This window comes from Clytia hemisphaerica, unplaced genomic scaffold (assembly GCF_902728285.1).
Source record: "Clytia hemisphaerica strain Z4C2 unplaced genomic scaffold, Clytia hemisphaerica genome assembly, whole genome shotgun sequence".
NCBI classification, from domain to species: domain Eukaryota; kingdom Metazoa; phylum Cnidaria; class Hydrozoa; order Leptothecata; family Clytiidae; genus Clytia; species Clytia hemisphaerica.
In genome coordinates this window covers 32837-56002 of record NW_027103734.1, presented here as the reverse complement: position 1 = coordinate 56002, position 23166 = coordinate 32837, and the positions used below count along the sequence as shown (strand labels likewise).

The window sequence follows — 23166 nt, the reverse complement described above, 5'->3', positions numbered from 1 at the left end:
ACGAATCAAATAAAATTAAGAAGTAAACTGAAAACCCTGGAAAAACGTACAACTTGAAATACATCATGCATGAGGCTTTTACTGTTAGCAAAAACAAATTTTATTTTTTTTATTTTTTTAATCTATAGTATAGGTAAAGCGAACAAATAGTACAAAACTAAAGGTTCCTAACCTCCCGCAAAAGGACCACCAGGTCATACCGCCAGGAGGAAACAAAATTTCAAGGGAAAACTTTAAGGGATTTTAAACTCTTCTTCTTCTTCACTTAGGAAGGGCGTCTGTTGAAGGGTTTCATCATATTTAATCCTATTAATGAAGTATTTCCTGAGTGGAGGTCACTAATGGCTAGCCTAGAAGTTTATAAAGTTAGTTTTATTCAGTCACTAGGATAAATCTGATGGTAAGTTGTGATCGAATAACAGTATTCCAAGGCAAACTTGAAATCCGTAAATATAAAAAATCTTCAAAGCGCCGAAAATGCTATATTGGCATAAGCCGTGTGTCCTAACCTTGTGAATACGGGCTTAGTTAACTTATAAACTTATAAACCTATAGACAGAGAGGAAGTGAAAATTCCTGTAATTGTTTGTAGAGATTTTCGTGTTTTGTTAAGTTACCTAATAAGCGGGCGGGGGGGGGGGACTAATTAATTTTTCGAAAATTTCCTTCCAGGATATTCTTATTGCAACCGCTTATTAATTTTTGCGAATTTTTCCACCCACCCCGCTTATTCCAAACCCCCTGCTTAGTAGGTACCAGAGAGTATATAATTTCCTCCATTATGGAAGCAAAAGTTCCATTTCCGTAAGAGATCGCCTCTATAGATTCGAACCTTTATTTTGCCATAATGGCGGAAAATTACGAAAATTGACCAAACGTAAAAAACCCACATATATCTTATACAAAACACTAGATAGGGCTACAATCTATTTTCTAGGCAACGGCAGTCGAGGCAAAAAAACCACCATCTTCGGTGCCGGCAATTTGTTCAAACAAACAACCTGCATGTCGCGAGAGAAGCGAGGAGGCTTGAGAATGGGCCTGATCAATCGAATTGCCGGCACCGAACTATGGTCTACTGTGGTCTACTTTATCAAAGATGGCGGATTATTCTGCTTCAGCTACGGACGGTGTGCTGTATTTAATGTTTTATATAAGATATCTGTGGAAAGCCTCTATAGAGTGGACTAGGACTTTCTAGGAAAACTCTCTATTCACCTTTGTCTAGGTTCAGTGACATCTAATTCATCATTAAAGTTCTCAGAAGACTCTCCAGTGGTGCATATCACAAATAGAGTAGTTAAGGAAAGTCTCCATTAGTAGGGGTCAACCTTTAGGATCCGTTGCATTTTTTGTGGGACGCAACCACATGTGATTGGTTCGAAAGTATATAGGATTTCTATGGTCTATTATAAATCACCTTTGTCTAGGTTCAGTGACATCTAATTCATCATTAAAGTTCTCAGAAGACTCTCCAGTGGTGCATATCACGAATAGAGTAGTTGAGAAAAACCTCCATTAGTAGGGGTCAACCTTTAGGATCCGTTGCATTTTTTGTGGGACGCAACCACATGTGATTGGTTCGAAAGTATATAGGATTTCTATGGTCTATTATAAATCACCTTTGTCTAGGTTCAGTGACATCTAATTCATCATTAAAGTTCTCAGAAGACTCCCCAGTGGCGCATATCACAAATAAAGTAGTTAAGGGAAGTCTCCAATAGTAGGGGTCAACCTTTAGGATCCGTTGCATTTTTTGTGGGAGGCAACCACATGTGATTGGTTCGAAAGTATATAGAGTTTTTATGGTCTATAAATCACCTTTGTCGAGGTTCAGTGACATCTAACTCGTCATCATCTTCTTCGTATTTCTTGACGGAAACACTTCCACCCTCTTTCAAGTTCAATTTGATGGAGGGTAACGTGCGCTTGTTTTCTAACTCTTCTTTCATCTTCTTCAGTTTGTCTCGTTTCTTCTTTAAACGTTCTAAACCTGAAAAAGGGAAGAAAAAATATTCTTTTAGCACAGATAGATCGAACCTCTATTAATCAAATGTCTCCTTAACTCGAACAATTTTAATGGTCCCTTCAGTTAACAAAGCTTTAAAACTCACTCCATAACCTTATTTTTCCGAAAAAGGGAACAAAATATTTTAAGCGTAGAAAGACGAGGATATCTAAGCTTTCCTATCCGTTGATGGACCGATTCACTTGTCCAGAAATTCTCTTGTTATGACTGAGGGATTTACAAAGAATTCCAGAAATTTTCTTTTTCTTAGGAGTACATCGTCTCTATTATTCTTCAGAAAAACCAACCCTACCTTTTGCATGATCTAATTTCTCTGGACTTGAAACCTCACTACTATTGCTCTGGCTCTCAGCGGCCGAAGCCCTATTACGAGTGGTCCGGTTGAATTTCAATCGAATAATATTAGGTTTGTTGACAACCAACTCAGAACCATAGACTGCTGGTGATAGGAGTTCCTCTGTGTTGAAGTCTTTCAGCATTTTCTGGGAGAACAAAACAATAAATTTTTTATCAAATTTGAAACTAATCAGTGTTGCAGCCACAGATATCTTATCTTAGATCTAAGCATGACAAACAAGAGCCCTTCACTAAATAAGCATAAATATGGTACAATATCAGGTGTGTTCAAAGCAAACTTGTTAGAAAATGATCTAGAATGCTAAGCAAACCCTAGCCCTGACCCGAAAATTGGAGTTGCTTAAGGCCGGTCTCCACTTTCGTGCGACACGAGCGAAAACTTTTTGACGTTTTTGTAAGGTCATTGGTCGGTTGAAAAATGAAGCAATTCCATTGGTCGAAATTGACGTAACGGATGAAAAAAGTAGAATTTCCTTCAACTTTTTTTTTGTTCGTGCGAAACTTTTTTATGACGTAATCTTTTCTTCGGGCAAAAAAGGTTGGAAAAAAAACTGTTTATTAAAAAATGTGTATGTACTTACAATGTCCATTTTCAATTCTTTTTCGAGTGATTTCATCAATTTCTGCGCGTTCATCTCCAACGGTATTTGAAGCTTGTGAAACTTGGCGAATTCATCTTGTTTCTTGGTCCACTTTCGAAAAGCCAGTAACATGGTTTCCACTCCTTTGTAAAGGAATATGGGTAGCCTGTATCCTCCCTGGTGAATTTCTGAAAGATATAAAAGATGCAAATGTTTTTACAAATTGCGCTGTTCCATAAAGTTTCCATTCAGGGGGTTGGACAAACTTTTTCAAGATACCCCCTGGAAAATGGAAAAATTTGCAAAAATACCCTTGGAAAATTTTTATATCTTAAAGTGAGGATGGACGAACTAAAACCAGTTATTAACCCCCTGGAAAATCAACAATAACTTTTAACCCCCTGAAAAAATGAAAACCACTTTAGACCGCTGGAAATTCTTCTCGGATTACTACCCCCTGGAAATGTTCGTCCACCCCCCTCTGTATGGTCATTAAATGGAATGGCCCATTCTATAGAACACGAGAGGGAGCTTTATAAAGCATCAGGTCTGTTTTCTGAAGCAATACAAACAAACGAAACAGTGAAGCTTCCATAACTCGAACGCACACGGAAAACAAGCACAAATGTTTTCGAATTATAGAAATTTCGAGCTATGTAGACGATTGCATGAAGCATTGAAAACTTGTTCGAGTTTCGAGTTATGGAGATAGACCAGCGTCCGAGATTCAGAAAAGACCTTAAAATGGTTCTCGTAGGGCACCCCTTAGATCAGGGCAAATTTTGATATTATGCTCCTAATAGGGTGTAGAATTGACAAAAATAATTTGCCCTTCGAATCTCCTGCAGTTTTCGAGTGAATCGATTTTTAGTTAATCGATGAATCTTAACAAGGGTCCCTGAATTAGTAGTATCCTTAAATGGTATGGTTTGTTAACTTTCGATGTTCCGATCTTGAGATATTTCATTTTTAAGGTGGGTAAATATGCTGAAAAACTGCTGACTCAGCAAAAAATATCGATAATTTTCAATATGTAAACCAAAATATCTCGAGATCTAGACATCGAAAGTTAACAAACCATACCATTTTCGGATACTACTAATTCAGTTCTATTCAGCTGTGAGAATGATTTTTTCGGAAAATGCTCCCAGAAAATGGTGACGTCATCGGAAAACGCCAAAAACGTCGATTTTTCGCCTTAAAAATGCCATTTCTCGGCACCAGGTCCCGGGGGGGGGGGACTCGTTTTTGAAAACGACCGTACGTTCGGCCAAAAATCAGGTCTCTAAAATTGGAGCCTTACAGTGCAGGAAAAATTTGGCTGAAAATCGACCCTTATAGTGCAATTTTTCGAAATTTTTTGCCCTTTTCGTTGCCATTTTCAAAATATTTTGAAATTTCTCAAAGTTTACCTCAAAATTTGGTATTTTCTCAAATTTTACACCCTTACAATGCACTTTTTCCCACTTGCTCACAAATCAACCCTTACAGTGCACTTTCCAAAGTCCAAAAAAACTACCCTTAAGGGCCGCACGTCCGGTAGGTCACTTACCTGGAGTGCCCCCCCCCCGGGCACCAGGTGGTCGAAACTTAACAAATAACCCATTTTCTTTATCTACTTTTCACGCTGAATCCGTTGATGGCCTCAGATATTTGATTTTCAGACTTCGAAAAAACCGTTAGTAAAGGGGGACCCTTGATAAGTTCTATCGATTAACTAAAAATCGATTCACTCGAAAACTGCAGGAGATTCGAATGGCAAATTTTCTTTGTCAATTCTACATCATATTAGGGGCATAATATCAAAATTTTGCCCTGATCTAAGGGGTGCCCTACGAAGTAACAGTGTATGAGAAAGTCGTGTATGAAACTTAATGAGAGCCAAAACCTACCTCTGATTTTCCTAAGTATAGATCTTGCGGCAAACCAATTTGTTGTTTCAAAGTTTGGGAAAAGAAATTTCAAAGGTGTGTGCAAACTCTTCTCCAATTCGTAGATTCTAAAGGGAAACCATGAACGTTATTACCATTAGCTGTTAAAAAAAGCAACTGTAGCATGAAGGTAGAGCATCCAGCTACGGTGCGCAAGGTTGTGGGTTCGATCCCCGTCATACCATAGATTCCCAAAATAGTACTTGATGCCTCTCTGCTTGTTGCTCGGCAGTTAAAGAGATGGATCAAGGGTAAGTGGAGAAATCCAGGGAAAGGAGTGGCACCCTCCCCTACCTTCGGGTAGACAGCTATATGAAAAGGGAGCCTTCGGGTCGCCCTCGACTGCGGTCGCAAACTTACTTACTTACTTACTTACTTAGCTGTTAGAAAAAATCCAAGACAAAACTTCACAAGCGAATTGTCATAAAAAGCGATCGGTGATTTTGGAGACATGTCAACTTTGATTTATACCGTCCCCCTTGATTTATCTCGAATACATAAACTCGCTTTTTTGCTGGATCGAGAAGCAAAAGGACTATGTTCTTGCAAAATAATAATAACTTTATTACAGCATTTCGTCAAAATAAGTTAAAATTAATATTCCAAACCTTAGTTGCAGCGCAATGTTGTATGAATGAAGAAAGTTTCCACCAAAGACTAGAGAATCTTTTGGTGTCAACACAGCATGGATCCATCCTAGAATCATAAATAATTACGTGTTGAAAACGATAATGGAGCTAGTTCTTTAAATGAAGATTTCCAAAATTTAGAAAAACTACAACATTTTCATGGAAAACTACAATCAGTGTCGAAATATATTAGCAAATTTGGGTATTTTAACGTTTTTCAGAATTTAAAGCTCGGGCGAGAATTGCAATTTCAGTACTTCCACTTTCTTTATTTGAATATTTCGATTTGGGAAGGGTTAAGTGACTTCCAGGCTATGTTCTCAGCCATATTGGAACATTTTTGAGCTTTTAGATCCTGAAATTCTAAGTCTTAAGTCTCATATTAAAACTCAGAGTTGAAACTCTACTTTCTAACTATACTTTAAAGCACTTAATAATCACTTGGCAGTTTTGGGGGAATTCCCCTTTTGTGCCAAATAATTTGGCGCCGATTGTAGTTCGACATTCAAGATGAGCCCCACAGCTAAATTCTTATTTTCAGAGGTGTATTCATACTGTGATTATGATTTGGGATTTTGTTTCATTGTACATGAGAGAGAACTATACTGTCAAACCTCTTTAGCTAGAATCTAAATTCAGTTGATCTTGTACCGTAAGTTGGTCTAATATCGACATCCCTTGTCTAATTCCGACACCCTTCTTTAGAGACAGGAATAATATGAAAGCTAGAATCACTGATTGAAAAAAGGATTATTCCTCTGTGACCACTAAGCCAAGAAAAACAGTTTCAACCTTTCTATCAATTTCAGCTGATAAAAAGGGTGTTGGAATTAGAGGAGGGATGTCGACATAAGACCAAGTTACGGTAGAATTGAAACTAATAACTAACATTGATTAGCCCCGAGCCCAGACACATTGCATTATTTTACAACAACTTTTACAAAAAAAAGAAGCTTAAAAAGGTTTTGTTTTTAAATAAAAGTGATATCGTTTGCTTACTCATCAATTTCAAATTACAAGTTTTTTCACATTGAATTGACACGGATGTGGAGCAAGATTGATCAGAAAGAGGACAAGAAAAACAATGTTGATGTTTATTCAGCACAATATAACAATAGGGAGATGTCCTTATATGAAATATATGATATGAAACGGGAACACTTATGTAAAAATAAAACCTTTAACTTTGTCCAAATGTACGTAAAATCATACTTTAAGACCTTCAGGAATGGGCAATTTCCCTATACTTACGTATTGTTTTAAGGCCTTAAGTGAAGTTTGCTTACGTTCAAAAAGTTTTGAACGGAAGGAAAAGTCACGTAAGACCCTCTTAATCAATAAAAACGCTACGTAATGTCGGGGAAATTCCCTAAAGATAGCCTTACGAACGAGGTCTTGATGAAGATTTTACGTGCACGTGAAAAAACCTTTGACATAAATAAACATTATAGCTTACCTGTGGGTAATATAAGTGTGTTTCCTTGCGTTAAACGCACTTTATAACATTTGTCGACTTTCTCTCCGAAGAACACTTGGCCTTGATCTGAGGATGACACCCATTGCGCATACTTCTTTAGGTTCTCCTCCGTTGGTTCGATGAAGTAGAAAATCTTCTCACCCTAAAGAACAAAAAAAACATTAATTCTTGATATAATATGCGTAACTTACGATTACGTCATTTTTCATATCGGAAACACCCGAAAAAACTAAAACTAACAACTAAAAATAGCAACACAGGAGTCAAATTCCAGTTTTTTGGGGGTGTTTGCGATATGAAAAATGATGTAATATTGAGTTACACATATCAAGAATTTAAGCAGTCTGATAAATTCCCACTAATACAGAAAGAAATTATGATTGAATGACATTCTAGATAGATATTGTCTGGTCAATCTTTTAGAAACCATCCGAAATATAAAACACTGTAAGTTAAGAAATTGCAATAGAAGCTGGCAGTTCTGGTCAGGTTTTTAAACAAACCACATTATGATATGCTTTGTTCAAAACACATACAACTTTTTTTCAGACGTGAAAAACTCGCATAAATATTTTGATCGGCTTGGAAGCAGGAGGAGATATTGGGCTGCTCCATTAAAAATCCATACAGGGGGGTGGACGAACCTTTTTACTTCTAAAAAATATTCTTTTAAATTTGTGGATACCCCCCTCCCCCGGAAATAATAAAACTTTTAATTAAATACCCTTGGAAAGATTCTTTTCCTAACTTTAAAGTGAGAGTGGACGAACTAAAATCAGTCTGAAACCTCCTGGAAATTTTGAAACAAGTTTTTACCCCCTACAAAAATGAAACCACTCTTTTAGATCACCAGGAAATTCTTTTCAGATTACCCCCTGGAAATGTTCGTCCATATCCATGTTTGGATATAAAATGGAATGGCCCCTTTGATGACTTTGATGTTTTAACAGCACATACCCGAACAATATGGTACCATACAGACGTCCCACCAAAATCAACATGAAAATCTGTGTAACAATCTTTGACACTCATCAAGCAGTATTTTGCTACGATCGGTTTGGTATGCGGACTGTAAAAACAAAATATCTCAGTATAAAAGTAAGGATCAGGGAGTATTTAAAAAGTGGTTTTACAATGATGGTTTTGTGATCAAACTTTTAAAGGAGGAAAAGATGAAAAAGGGTCATGACAATACTTATGAAAACGCTAAGTGAAATCAATTTGTCAATAAAAACAGTAACTAAAGACAAAAAAATTAAAAAGTACTTTTACAATTATGATTTTCATAGCATCAGCCTAGGTTTAGGCCCCCACCAAAGGTTCATGATATTTTTGGTAGCCCCCAAGGCTTTCGAGGCTCGACCATTTGTTCCACAATAAAAGAGTTATTTAAAATGTAGATTGTGTTGCAGTTGGAAGGTTTAAGATAAAACATTTTGTTAATTTAAAGATTTTCAGCTTCACGAGCTTTTATGAGATTTCAGCTCCCCCAAATATTTAAAACATCTTTAGCCCCCACCCTTTTTTGTTTTTTTGGAGGGTATGACCCTCCGATCTAGCAGGGTAGCTGACGCTATGGTTAAGCGATCAAGCTTTTAAAGGAGAAAAAGGGCCATGACAATACTTATGAAAACGCTAAGTGAAGTCAATTTGTCAATAAAAACAGTAACTGTAAAATCGAATCTATTTCCTCAACAAAATAAAAAAATTCCAGAAAAGAAAAGTGAATTTAGTGAAATCTGAAATAAGGTAACACACCATAGCACACAGGATTTAAAATTATTATATGATTAAAAATGCGTCATACTCTTCGCTGTTCTTCTCTTTGGGCCATGCGTTATCAACCCACGAGATGTTACGGACAATTTCAGGAGCTTCAACTAGTTCAGCCATACTATTAAAATAAAAGGATTATATTCAAAAATTAACAAGGTGAAATTGGCTGTTGTGATTTATTCCATTGGTCCTGATTTTACTTATTTCATTCTTTTACATTTAAAAAACATTAAATGATTGACCCTGTAGTGGTTTAGCATCGTCTTGCTTGCAGTGAGGTGGCTTGTTTACAATGACTTAATCAGAGTTTTTAAACAAGTCAATTGGTACTGGGTGGACCAGAAACCAACAAATTGTAAGGGTCAGCTTACCAATAAGGTTTACCATATTCCTAAAAAATGCTTTTTCATGATCAGTCACAGAAAATCAAATTTGAGTGCCCCCTAACAACAATAATCATTAACGTTAACAGAAAAATAGTCCTTAAACTCCACGAGATGGAGTTTTTACTTGATCTCTTATTTGATTTGGTTGGTCGTTAACCAGTAAAAAACAATTTTTCTAACGAATGCGTCATGTTTATTACGTCAAATGACTAATTACTAGAGTATCTTATAAAAACTCCATCTCATCTGTAAAGAAGTAACAAAAATCAAATATCACTTACTTTGTTTTTGAGAACTCCAAACTAATAACATTGAGGACTTTCCCACGTACAGGGCTGTTGTAATATTCTGTCCATTCTCTCATTTTCATCCGCAAATCCTCCTGAAAAATGACACAAATCACACACATTTTTACAGGTAAAATATGTAGTATTATGGGAAATATGTAGTACAGGTTAAATATGTTGCATTATGGGAAATACTGGTTCTCCTTCATATAATCAGATTCCCTATTCATGATATGCACCACTGCAATGACTTCACGAAATTAAGCAACTTTTCTGTTTTTGTTCCACCCAAAACGTCACTTTTTCTATTGTTTAAGTGACGCATTGGGTGGAAAATTTTCAAAGTTCTCAGAAGCCTCTCCAGTGGTGCATATCATGAATATTCTATTTTCAAATTGATGGTAACAGGGAGAAAATAGGAAAATTTCACAAATATGTGTAATGTTGGTAGGGGTGAGAGTCAGAAAATGTTATGATTTAAAGGCTTTTATACTAGTATAAAAGTTGTACAATGGATAATATGATAAGTCACAAACCTGTCTTGCAACATCAATAACATGTAACTCATGCATTGAACCTAAAATGAAAAAAGTATTTTTGTTCATTGAACATGGTATAGAATAGAAAACAAACGATTGCATTCACAGTTAAAGAGAAATAACTTAGTCTTCTCCTACCCTTAAGAAACAATCTACCTAGTTATTTCTTGTCTGGAAAAACCTTTTTAAAGATATTGTTCAACATACCAACTCTTTTCTCTACATCATAGATGGTAAAATTTGGTGGGGGTACAGTAATTCCAAGGCCAGATTTCTCTTGAATAACCATTGGTTTGTCAAAACCGTTCTCGTGTAAAAATTTCCCATTGAGCTCGGTGCCATCTGGCAAAGTAGTGAGGACATCTTCTGTAGGCCTAAAGGAAGGAAAAGGAAAATAAATTGAATTTTTCAGCTATGATATGATATCTTGTCACTTTTACCCTTTACATACCATTTACCATTGCAAACTGTCTTGTAACACCAAGAACAACAGACAACAAACAATATTTGACAATATCGCTTTCGGACCGTAGCATGTACGAAGTAAATATATAACAGGTGCTCTATTATAAAAAGGAATTTTCTTTCTTCAAATAATCCCCCATATTGTTAGAAAAATTGCAAATCAAGCTGACAATATATTGCGGACAACTTTTCAATATATTGCCTTAAGATTTGGATGGGAAATTGTTGTTAAAGTAGCTTTGTATTATAAATGACGTCATAAAGAGGTCATGTTAAACTTGGTTTATGTTTTTACATTGTTTGAAAAAAGTGATACGTACTCTTTGAACTTCCTAGCCTTTAGTTGGCGGACAAACATCACTGTCCCTGCAGTTATTTGCTAAAATAAAAAAAAACAGATCAGTGCAGTAATAATACAGTGCTGGGCAGGACTAACGTATGGCCAATGCCATTAAATTGGTAAATTGGATTATTGCGCCAAGCCAGCGTAAGCTTAGCTTATTGCTTCGGCAAAAATACAAATCTTAACTAATCAATACGGTGTGTGATCTGCAAAATAATGAGTAATGAGTATATCTTATTGAGATTTTTAAAATTACATCAATATAAGTCAATCTTGAAATGGGGATTTGCAAAGCATGAAAAATATAATGAAAATTGTTTGTATTTCATTCAATTATTTTTAGCCAAAACTCTATAATAACTGATAATAAGGCATTGCAGGTAACTCATGCATATATACACGTCTTTTTTTTTTTAAGAAACACACTTTTAAGAAACATGAGGCTCAGAATGCCTAAAAACTAAGAAACATCTAAGAAACATGCTGAGGCTGAGAATGAGAAAATAACATTTTTTGATTCGATTTTTTATAAGAACCTTCCAATCAAGGCTAATTATGTCAAAAAGTTTAGAAACATGTAAGAAACATTTAAGGCTCAAAAGGTCGATTTCTTAAGAAACATCGAGGCTGCTTGGTAAAACTATAAAAAAAAGACGTGTAATCAAAACATTGTAAAGAATCAAGATCATTTTTTTTACCTTGGTGCCTTCATGGATCTCTTTGTAATTGTGACGTGCTATATTTCTTCGCTTCTTTACTAAAACCAAAAAAGCAAAATAAATCAAACTTGCTGCTTGAAAAGCTGTCTAAATGGACCAAAATTTCTCATCCTTTATCAATTATCATGGAACAACTCAATTTCATATAAAAAGGGAACTTTTTTTAGCAAGAACTAATTTTGACGAACGGTCGATTCAAAAATAATTGTTAATTTTGGCGAGAACTAATTTTAGCAAACAAGGTTTTTTTTTTAATTTTTGTGAGAACTTAATTTGGCGAAAAAATTAATCTTGGTGGGAACTAAATTTGGCGAAGTTTGAGTTTGCTAGCCAATTTTGCCAAAATTAGTTCTTGCCAAAATAAGTTCCCTTAATTAAGGTATATCAATGCAGTCATATTAAGGCAATTCAAATAAACTGAAACACTGAATTTTCTTGTTGAAAATTGAATCCAATGAAATAATTCGAGTAGTTATCCTCGAGGCTGCATTGTCAAAATAAAAACTTAGCCTAAGAGAAACTACCTAATCTTGCTTTAAATTGAGGAAACTCTCAGAAATAAGTATGTTAATATTATAGAGCGTCAGTTTTTGTGTAAGATTTTGTGTACGTATGTATGTGAGTGGGTCGTGAATAAGTGTGCATTGTTTTGTAAATAAGTCAGTAGTTGATAGTAAGACTTCACAAAGACTAAAACTTTAAAAAATTGAAAAAAAATAAATAGCCAAGGCACTTTATGTGAAAAAGGTATTTTTATGAATCGAAAAATGAAATTTATCTTTTTGAGACTTGATGAGCAATATTATAGGTTCTTTTAGCAGCTGTTATTGATATCACTTTTCACATGAAATGCTTTGAAACTTAAATAATGTCCTTCCAAAGAAACTCATGCTAGCATTGGATAGTGACAGAGAAAAGATCTCATTACATTTGCCAACAGAGTTATAACATTAGAAATCTCTAAAATATCATAGATTTGGTCAGGCTTCAAAGTTTTAAGATATATTCATGATATACACCACTAGAGAGTCTTCTGAGAACTTTAAAATCTTGCACCCAATACGTCACTTAACAGCACTTAAACAATAGAAAAAGTGAAGTATTGGGTGGAAGAAAAACAGAAAAGTTGCATGAAGCCATTGCAGTGGTGCATATCATGAATTAAAAACTAGAAAAATTTCTTAGACTAAATTTAATAATTTTGAAATAGATTTTGGACCATTTCTTTTGGCTTGGTTTAAGAACAGTGATACCAAAATCGAAAAATACTGTGTTATTTATTTTTTATTTTTTTTAGACAAAGTTGATTCAGAGTTAGCAGAATTGGGTTGATACTTATTGCATTCTTTCAAAATTTATAAATATCTGAACAATTATAAAGTTCTTTATCTAATAAGTGCATGAGTTTCTTTGTGGAAGAACACAAGTGAAGAGGCAACTAAAGAAAAACGATACCTTCCAAGCCACCATCGGAGCAAGTCGCATCTAGGAAGGAGTCTAATGCAAGAAAAAAGGGATCTCTTCTTAACAAGAAAGACTCAATTTCCATTGTAAATAAGCAGAGTGCAAATTTTATTGTAATGTTGAAGTATCCTAAGTTAGTCTAATGACAGCATCCCTTCCTTCTTTAAAGATAGGAATAGTAGGAGGGTTGGAATCACTGATGGGCAAGATAAATTTTCCTATCTAACCATCAGCGATTCCAAAGGTCTTATTTTCCAATTCCTAAAAAGGTTGTTGGAGTACACCTATCAACTATTACAGCGTAGTCAGAGACTGGTAACGAAAATACAAGGAAAATTCTTCTCGGCGAAGTTATAAAAACACAGGTGTAGGAGTGCTCTGTGAAAAAGGTAAGATACCCTTGCATTGAAGCAATAAAGTAAGACCAATATAGTTGAGCTACTAGAAGGCCAAAAATAGTTTACCCTTCACGGCAGCGACTTGGGAAAAAGTCTCTAGAGCTTTGGTGGGAATTTTGCTAAGAGTGGATAGGTGAATTAGATGAGAGATGTCAACATTAGACCAACTTATGGTATGACTTACAGTCTTTAGTAGTAAGTAAACCTCTGAGAAATTCTGATAATCTTCAAACAAAGCTTTCAACTATTTTCTTGAGAAAACTATCATGTTATCCTTTTTGCTTTTTCCTTATGTTGATAATTCTAGCAAAATCAATCAAACTACAAGTCTGACCTTGCTTTTTGGACTGTTTATCTTTGCTGCTTGCTGTTGGAAATATGAAAAATTTTAATTATACAACATTTTGATAAAACTTCTAGGAACAAAAAAAAGAGTTTATACATCTAGTCAGATCTAACTAGTACAAATCTAGATTTCTCTAAGTTTCCTCAAAATAAAACAAGATTGGTTTGGACAAACTCATACATAAAGATAATTGTGTCTAAAAATGTCTAGATCTTAGGATATTTCAAAAGTCTTATTAATCAAACTGATTAGTATTCCATTGCATTGGAAACTAGACGAATACACTCAGAAAACGACTGCAAATAACAAGTAAAATGCTACAAATGGCATCAAAATATTTTTAAAACAGTAATTTCTTACAGACAAGTGGACCATGTTTTGGCTGACATTTTGGGCAAACATAAATATCAATGTCGGCAGCTTGGTATTCTTCAATTCCAACACAACTATTAAGAAAAAAGTAATTAATAATCCCAAATTAATAACCAGAAATGACCAGGCCATTTTCCATGCCCTTTAAGTGTCCAGTTATCGGCAGCACTCCTGAAATTACTAAAATATTGGTAAAAAAATTTGCCTTGCCTTTTCTAAATATGACCTGATGTCAGAACATTACAAGGGCTGTAGTTAACGCAAGAATGAAATTTATAAGTTTTAGAGAAATTAACGATTACTGACTTTTACAAGGAGACAGTAAAAGTAAAGGTAGGTAGGGAAATCTTAAAATTTATCCCATGCCAGTTTTATATTGAGATTTCTAGGCCAGAAATTTGAAGACCAAAATTTATCAGTAGATAGTGATCCTATTAAAAAACTTTTGCTTGTTTGACCAACTTGATTCATCATTAAAATTGTTGTTTTCAGCAAATATGCCAAAAAGAGCAATAATTCTAATAATTGCCATCCTCCACTGATTTAGCTACACCAGAAATGTTTTCAAATACTCATTTTTTAAAAAACCTAACCCCTCTTGTAGAGCTTTGAAGAAAATAAGGGGTCTGAGGCCTCCATATGTGGATAGGTGGTTTTAAAGATATTCAAATTTTATAATTTTATATCGATAAAAAATTTTTAAATGGATTTTAATTCTTGTTTTTATTGATTTTAGACCTGAGGATGATCGTAAATCAAAATATATAAATTGTCAGAAATAAAATGTCACCATTGTTGGTTCATTTTGAATATGTTCATTCAAATTTTACATAGCTTTAGCCAGGTTTCTAGCTCCCCCCAACAAAGCAAGGTCCCCCCCAAAACAATTTAGCTCCCCCAAAAAAATTGCCTTGTGCTAGGTCCCCTAACACTTAAGGTCCCAAGATAAACTAAAACAAAAACATTGTTCTCCCGCCCCCGTAGAGAGAAGTCAATAAAAAATATATGCGAGTACAGTACTGATAAATGAAAACTAAATTTTACTTGTATTTTAATATTTATGTTTACAAATCTTTTGCTTTTTATATTTGATTTAATAGTAAGATAAGCAGGGGGGGTCGGTACTAAAATCTCAGACATCATGACATTTAGTGACGTGGTGGTACTGCAAAAAAGCTCAAAAATAATTTTAGTACCATGTGTACTAAAATACCAAAAAGGGTGGTCCCTTAAAGAAATATTTGAAAAATCTTAGTATTTTGTTCTAAAATCAGCCAAAATGGAGCATTTTTTTAACAATTTTGGTAAAAATTTGATTTTTTTTTTCAGGAATTTTCGAAAAAATCTTCAGAAATCTTTCAGAGTTTTTCCAATTTTTTAAATATTTTTTAAAAATATTTGTATGTACAGTTTAGCACAGTTTAGTAATAAAATCATATTATTTTGCAGATTGATGCGCTAAATTCGACTAGGTTTGTAACAATGACCCCATTTTGGTAAATTTAAACCCGTAAAAGGGCAAAAAATGGGTGGTATCTATGTTAAATTGCTCAAAATAATTTTAGTACATGTGTACTAAAATAACATTTTCGAAAAATAGGTGGGGGTATGTTAAAAATTAGCGAAAATCCTTTTAGTACTCATGTATGTCTTACATTTTAGTACTGACCCCCCCCTGAGATAAGAGATCTTTTGAAATAAGCTGAATAGCCCCCAGAGTCTCAGTCAAATCATCTGCTCCCCCCAACAATCTAGGTCCCCCCGAATATTTTGGTAATTTTAGCCCCCAGGCTCTTTAAAAGCCAAAAATATATTTCTTAGCCCCCCCCCCCCAAAAAAAAAAATAAGGGGGGACTGATGCTATGTTTTAGTTCAACAATTTGTCTAAAAATGTAAACAAAAAGATTAGGAAAAAACAGCTTGGAAAAAACTTGACAAAGAAAAAAATTTCCAGTGGTTGCTTTAATTTTTCATATCTCTTTTTCTAATGCTTGGAAAAGGTTGAGTTTGAGACATAAGATGAGTCGTTAAAAAAAAGATGGTAGGTGTGGCCTCTGGAAATGGAAGAAAAAATTTCGAGAGTAAAGGATACCGTAACTTGGTCTAATGTCGACATCCCTCTTCTAATTTCGACATCCTTCTTTAGAGATAGAAATAATTAAGGTCAGAATCACCTGATTGCTTAGCAAAAAAAAAATTTCAATCAGCGATTCCGACCTTTCTATGATTCATATCTTTAAAGAAGGATGTCGAAATTAAAACTCCAGCACCAGCACAGGGATAAGAAAAAATGAATGCACACTTATGATAATTATGATAAGGTTCCATTGTTTTGATGCTGGAGTTTTTAAATATTCAACATGACACCCAGACTAGCAAAAGGTCTATTCCTCACCTGTTTTCTGATTTATTCCAACATTAATTTCTTTTCCTCCATTTCCAGAGACATTTTGTTAATGGATGTTTGCAACAATTTTCTGTCTGCTGCAGACAAATGCAATTTACCAATTTTCCGTCTAGCCCAAAAGGCGTTCATCGAAAAATTGTTCTATTCGCGTCACCCGCCCGCATCAAATTTTCCGCTGATTTTCCAGTGCGGAGATATGCGGAAAAAAATCTGGGAAAAGCAATTTGTTCTTTTTAAAGTACCGTGAGTGGTCCTAAATCCGACAGCCCTGCCTAAATCCGACCCCCCAAATAACTGCTATGAAAAAATTCTATGTTTTCAAACATTCCCTCTCCAAGTTGAACAATAAACTATATTGCAAGAACTCTCGAAAATAAACATCTAACAAGATGACTAAAATGTCAAGATGTCAATTAATGTGATAAAAAAAGTGTGAGCTACCTCTATTATTCTGAATCCGTTGCTTGTGTTTTAAACGTTAACAATTTTGTAATAAAAAATTATGTTTTGTATAAGAAGCAATTAATGTTTTGGTTCATTTGGTTCAGTGTATCAAATCTCTCAGTTTAGTTGACACTTTGACATCTTCATAGCGTCACAGCGAAAGGTTTGTTTTTATTTTATAGTTTGTATCTTTGAAAGACCCCATCGGATTTAGCCAGGGCTGTTGGATTTAGGACCTCTCACGGTATAGCTTTTTTCTCAATTGCTCTGACAACCATTGAAAAATTGTTTTGCTCGCGTTACCACCCGCCCCTGAGTTACTGGCGTGATTAAAAAAAACCAGGGAATGTTTTTGACCGCCCGTCCGCCCACTTGCATTTTTAACACCCGTTGGAACGCAAACAGAGCATTTTTTCGATGACCGCCAAAGAAATGTGAAACGAAAATGAAGAACTCTCCCGCATTTGGGCGGAAGACTCCCGCATTACATACCAACGTTTTCTCTCGTGGGAAAATTCAGCCATATCTCTCGCATTTTCAACATTTTCTCTCGCATCTCCCGCATTCCCAAAAATTTCCTAATTTTCTGAAAAAAAATTCAGGTTTTGAAATAAATGGAATGGCAAAATTTCCTGATTTTGGAACAATTGAGACAAAAACCGGATTTCCCAAAAAAAGTTTCTAATCTAATCAGATTTCGCGGGAAAATTCCCCTGATTTAACACCGATCTTCCAATTTGGAAAAGCAAAAGTCAACAGTATTATATATATAGTGCTGGAAAACTAAGATTGCAGGCTTTCTTTTAGTAAAAACCGGAACAATTTAGCACAGAAAAATTTAAAAAGGGTTCAAAGTTCACAAAAAATGAAAGATTTGCTTTTGATTTGATTTCCCAAAAGCTGCATGACTTTATTCTGCCTGGAAAATTTAAGGAAAAAGTTTCCCCCTTTTGCTTTTCTGATTTCTGAAAAACAATTTTGGTACCAACAAGCTGTAAAAGATTCCAAATTTTAAGAAATTTGAGGCTGGCATGCTTGCTTGTTTAAGCAGTGGTTTTAGATAAGTCAAATGTTGTATGTTGATGATTGATCATCAGCAACCAACAACAAAAAAAAAAACATTCACCTTCCGTGGAACCATCCATTGCATTTTCCGCATTCAATCATAAATTGCCCATCTTCGTATGGCTTCTTACAGACACAAAACACTTCTTCTTTATCGCTCATCTTCTTGAAACATCTAATACTAAAAACACGCACAAAAAGTAAAGAAAAATATCAAAAAATCATTCAAAACGGCGCCAGCACGAAGGTGAACAACAAAGCCTCCATCTTGAAAATACAAATTTTGAATCGGTTCACGTAAAAATGCCATAGTTCCCGCGCCACCCCGCCAAAACACACCCACATTTATACGCCTCAAACAACTACTCAGAACCACAGATATCTGTAAAGCCCCCCGAAGGGCTAGATTTGCGGCTTTTATCGAAAAGTGAAGCCTAGGTTTGGAAGGATTTCCTACCAAAGTCACGTGACTAAAATATGCAATTTCACCGGTTTGAGAGATGTGAAATAGCGTTTGCCGCCTACGTTTTTTGATCTCGCGCTCCGAAAACAATTAAAATGCTAGATCCTATCCATCGGCACGAAATTTAAAAAGTCAAATTTTGGCTTCACTTTTTTTTGCTGGAGAAAGCTTAAAGTTGCTTATCTAGCCCTTCGGACTTAGATATCTGTGCTCAGAACCATTCGCTTCAGAGCGTATGCGTTGAATGCGCGAAGCATCGAGGCCTGTTTGGAGGTTAATGTCTGAGAAGAATATGATCTGATGATAGAGCCGCCCACTTACTAAAGTATAAGAGAAGAATGGAGTGGTCGTCTCCCTAGTCTAGCAAGCTAGACGACTAATTCAGACATATTAGAAATAAAGCAAAAAAGTAAATTTTACTCGTCTAGAAACCTTTGTGCACTAACTCCAAACAAAAAAAAAGTGTCAATATCGCAATTAAATTTTTTTCCCGCTCAAAAAAAATTCTTGAAAATAAAATGTGTGTGGATTTGTGTGTTAAAAATGTTTCATTTGAGTTGATTTTATTTTGAGAGTTTGTTGTTGCTTAATAAATTGTTTTCTCGCTACGCAAGTTTCTGCGTAGCTAGGCCCGGTATCTATAAGGCTGGAACACCGGATTCTTCCAGTCGTTTATACAAACTAAATCCCGTATCATTATTTGTGTTTATTATTAGTATTACATGCATTATAAACGACTCCAGTCTATCGTCTCCCTTATGATCATTTCGATAATAAATCTAAGTACGTACAACAATATAAATTTGTGTCAACTCATTCAAACTCAGTCCCAAGCCAACCGGTTGTTTGGAAGAAAGATTATATATTTCATCCTCTGGTAGTTCTGAGAAATGTCATTCGGTCTTCATTTCCTAACGAAAGATTTCGGCGGATCAAGGACACTTGTATAGTGGAGTGTCCTTGGGCGGATTGATAGTGCCAAGAACTTTACACAGTAGTATATACGGTATATTATACCTGAACCGCCCCTTACACCCGCCAAAAATGCATCGCCACCCATTAGAGGATTTACATAAATAATGAATGGCAGACCAACGTTGTTTGAATAATATTTGTATCACTATTATGTGATTTTGAGATTTTCCCCTTCGTAAAAAAAAACATCAAAAAAAAGAGAAAAAAGATGAGAACATGCGGCGAAAGGATTTTTCAACTTTGAATTTGTTTTTCGAAAATATAGCGTGTTTGTAACAAGTCAAACTCTAGGAAACTCAAAGACTCAAAGAAAAAACTTTTGACAAATAACCAAAATGTGTTTAATATAAAGCCATTAAAATCGGATAATTTAATATTGTATTTTTGATCCAAATAACGTGTGAATCTCATGGTAGTAAAGTATGTTTGTTGCCCCGGAGGGGCTTTTGTTGCTTCAAGAAGAGGAGATGCTCGCCAGAAAAATCTTGTTGTTGTTTTTCCCGATCGAGAAAAAAAGGACGTAAAATATAGTTGTATGTTATGTTTTGAAAATCTTTGAATGGAAGCTTACCTTTAAATAGTTATTGTTTTTTCTATCAACGCGCGGAGAAAAATAATTTCGTTAAACTTCGCTCGATTTTCCCCAAATTTTGGTTAATTTTCAGCATATTTTGGGGGAAATTTTCCAAAATCGTGATCCTTTGTGAAGGAGATTTTAAATTTTTGTGATTTTTGGACCCTTTCAGAGACTAATTTTGGAATTTGAGAGACCCTTTGAGAGACTTTTGAGGTATGAAAAAGGGTACCTTATGGTTCGCACATACTCGTCACCTGTTTTGCCTAGGTGCCCCCCCCCCATGGGGCGCAGCACGTAAAAATACCATAAAGATAAAAAGGGAATTTCCCAAAGCAAAAAGGGAATCTCCCATTCATCTCAGATTCATTAATTCTCTAGGGATAAGAAAAAGACACACTTAATACCGGGCTACCATTTAACCGGTATAAGAAGAGTGACAAACAAATGCGCAAAATTGTGAGCTATTTGTCTAACTATCCTTAGGCGTGAAGCTATGAATGCCATCTTCGGTCCCTTTAGGCTCCCTGCGGTGGCAACTATAAGTGTGACTTAGTGCACGTGGATTACTGTCAAGAACGTGAGATTAAGCACGTTTTGCACATTCTCCATGTGGATATATTGTCACAGAAAATTTCCTTACATTATAGTATTGGATTTTCCCCTTAGTGTATACGATGTACATTTTTGGTTTTAGTCAGTTGACAAGTGTTCTCTTTCAAAAGAGCAACAGAGAATTTATTCGATTGATAGTATTTTGTTAAGAGGAATCACGTGCTTTTATGATAAAGATAATAAAGTGATTGGTTTGGTGCTAAATATTGAATTTTGATGCTAATGCTCTTTTTCGTATTGGCATTTACAGTGCTTTGAATGGGAAGCTTTTTATTTTGAGAATATTTACTTTGCTTTGATTCTTCTTTGTCTCGTTTAGGTTTATCGACCATGTACAGATGGAAATTTTAGTCCACTAGTGAGTTAAGCTGTAGTTTTAATTTTTGGACTTAGCTATTTCTTGAGAAACTGTTGCTGAAACGGTTGAAACTGTTACCGCGACTATATCTTGCAACCCCTACCGTGAAAAGCACGACGCCCTGCCGACCAATCCAGATTCTATTCAGCGCGCAATCAACGAAGACAAAAGTAACCATGACGACCATCCAAGATCTCGGATGGAGTTTAAAGTTGATATTTTTATTCCCGTCGTTGAAAACACAACCCAAAAATGTCACCAATGCTTTTTTTAAATAGTCAGTGATAGAGAATCATAACATAAAATCTTTCTATTATTTCGATTCAATTAAAGTGACTTATTTCCATAATCAAAAGTTTAGTAATTACTGTGTTATACATTTGGGGATCATGTAAAAGGTTTCTTTTGAAAGAAACTCATTTCAATTACACTTAGAAGTTTCTGGGGAATTCGTAAATAGTAAACTGCATACGGATACAGTCTGCTAGACATTAATATGGTAATATTTACTCTTCATCTTTGATCTTTTTAAATATTTCCTTTCCAGAAGGAAATATTTGTTAAAACGGTAATTTTTCTTCTCCTTCTTCTTCTTCTTCTTCTCCTCCAAGTCTAACGCTCGGTTTTGGTCAATTTCGTGAGCTTGTACATGAGTCTCTTTTTAAATCAAGCTCCGGCGGTAAAAACAGTAGGATGTTCTTTTTTCGAGGCGGAAGACGACATTTTTCCAAGACACGTCGTAGGAAATATGCGTACGGTGGTCTATTCTCCTTGCCGATCGGAAAACGTCGCCCGGTCCAAAAGCGTATTGTTGATCGGACCATACTGCTTTTTAACAGTCATAACAAAGATGGAGGCAAAAAAGAGACAACAAATGTTGCTCTTTCGCTATTTTTCTTTGGTTTTTGTGGAAGCCCGAAACAGTGTGGTGTTACAACGCTCTTTATTGATTCAGAGGCTAGAAAAATACAAAGAAAGCCTAATTAGAATTTAAAATAAAATAAAAATAGCTAAGTTCCGAATTCCGGAAATCAGTCAGTTCCGGATGGAAAGGGCCAATACCAGAATACGGAAAACTATACGGAACTCCAAAAGTAAAATGGCCCTATGGCTAACAGAGGGCAAATAGAGGCCAGAAATAGAGTATGAAGCCAATACGACCAAAGGACGAAATGTAATGCCCAAAAGACTAACGGTCTGTGACCAGAAAAACGGCTAGGAAAATGACTCCAAGATCGACTAAACAAAAGTCACAGACCAGGTCAAAAGGTGACCAAAATTCAAGGAAAAATCTAAAGAATCCTAGGGAATCTAGTACCAAAAAAATGTACAAAAATAGGAAAAATTACAAGTCAAAAATATAGGAAAAACTTACTGAAACATAAGCTCCAAAGCACTGTGTATGGATGGCTCCACAGGAAATACCAAAATTTATTCTCAAGTAAATCCAAAATGAAAATTCAATTCAATAACTCTAAATGTAACTTTAAAGTTTCTCCAACGAGAAGTGAAAATGGAGTTTCTACAAACTCCTCAAAACGTCTACACGTTCTCATAACAATTTCTAGATTTAATTCAAAAGCAAAAAAGGGCGATAAAAATAGAGAAAATTGTGCATTGGAGCATTAAAAACTAATTAAATTAAACATTAAAACGCGATATCATACGCTAATTCCCAAATGGGAATATAGCTACCAAAACAACATACGTCATAATATGACAAGTCTCTTGAGGCCAATGTTATCATGGCCGCAACACATGGCTCCTCTCATATGATTCGCGATCATATGATTACTCCAAATCGGATGGCTCCTCGTCGGGGGTCGAACACTCAATCAATAACACTAATTTTGTTATTGGTCGTCTGTAAACATTTTTCCCAATTCGACAGTCTACCGAACGTACTGTGCCAGTGTCGTCTGGATACACCTTTTCAATCGTTCCCATCGGCCAATCGTTTCGTGTGTTTGTTAGTGTGTTGTCCTTTAGTAGGACTATGTCTCCAGATCGAAAATTCCTTTCTTTGGTTCTCCATTTGGTGCGGTGCTGCAATTGAAAAAGATACTCTTTCCTCCACCGCTCCCAAAACTCGTTTGCTAAGAATTGAATTCTTCTCCATCGTTTGCGAGAATATAAATCGGATTCGTCGAACTCTCCTGGTGGTGG

General features: G+C 35.4%; 1 protein-coding gene across 3 annotated transcripts; it reads right to left on the bottom strand.

Moving 5' to 3' along the window:
• Positions 1-1794: 1794 nt before the first annotated feature.
• On the bottom strand, positions 1795-18272 carry LOC136805017 (lysine-specific demethylase 7B-like). Of its 3 annotated transcripts, XM_067061546.1 has the most exons (17): positions 18077-18272; positions 14088-14173; positions 13716-13748; positions 12975-13016; positions 11499-11557; positions 10778-10836; positions 10200-10366; positions 9990-10030; positions 9448-9548; positions 8812-8898; positions 7962-8073; positions 6984-7146; positions 5507-5594; positions 4860-4966; positions 2968-3155; positions 2322-2511; positions 1795-1993 (listed from the first exon to the last, which is right to left on the bottom strand). In XM_067061546.1, the coding sequence occupies exons 1-17, from the start codon at positions 18175-18177 to the stop codon at positions 1818-1820; spliced, it is 1800 nt and encodes a 599-aa protein (XP_066917647.1). In that variant the 5' UTR covers positions 18178-18272; the 3' UTR covers positions 1795-1817. The 3 variants fall into 3 exon arrangements, with proteins under 3 accessions (XP_066917647.1, XP_066917648.1, XP_066917649.1); XM_067061547.1 differs by lacking the exon at positions 13716-13748 and having other exon boundaries at positions 1796-1993; XM_067061548.1 differs by lacking the exons at positions 12975-13016; positions 13716-13748 and having other exon boundaries at positions 1796-1993.
• Between the last annotated feature and the right edge of the window lie 4894 nt (positions 18273-23166).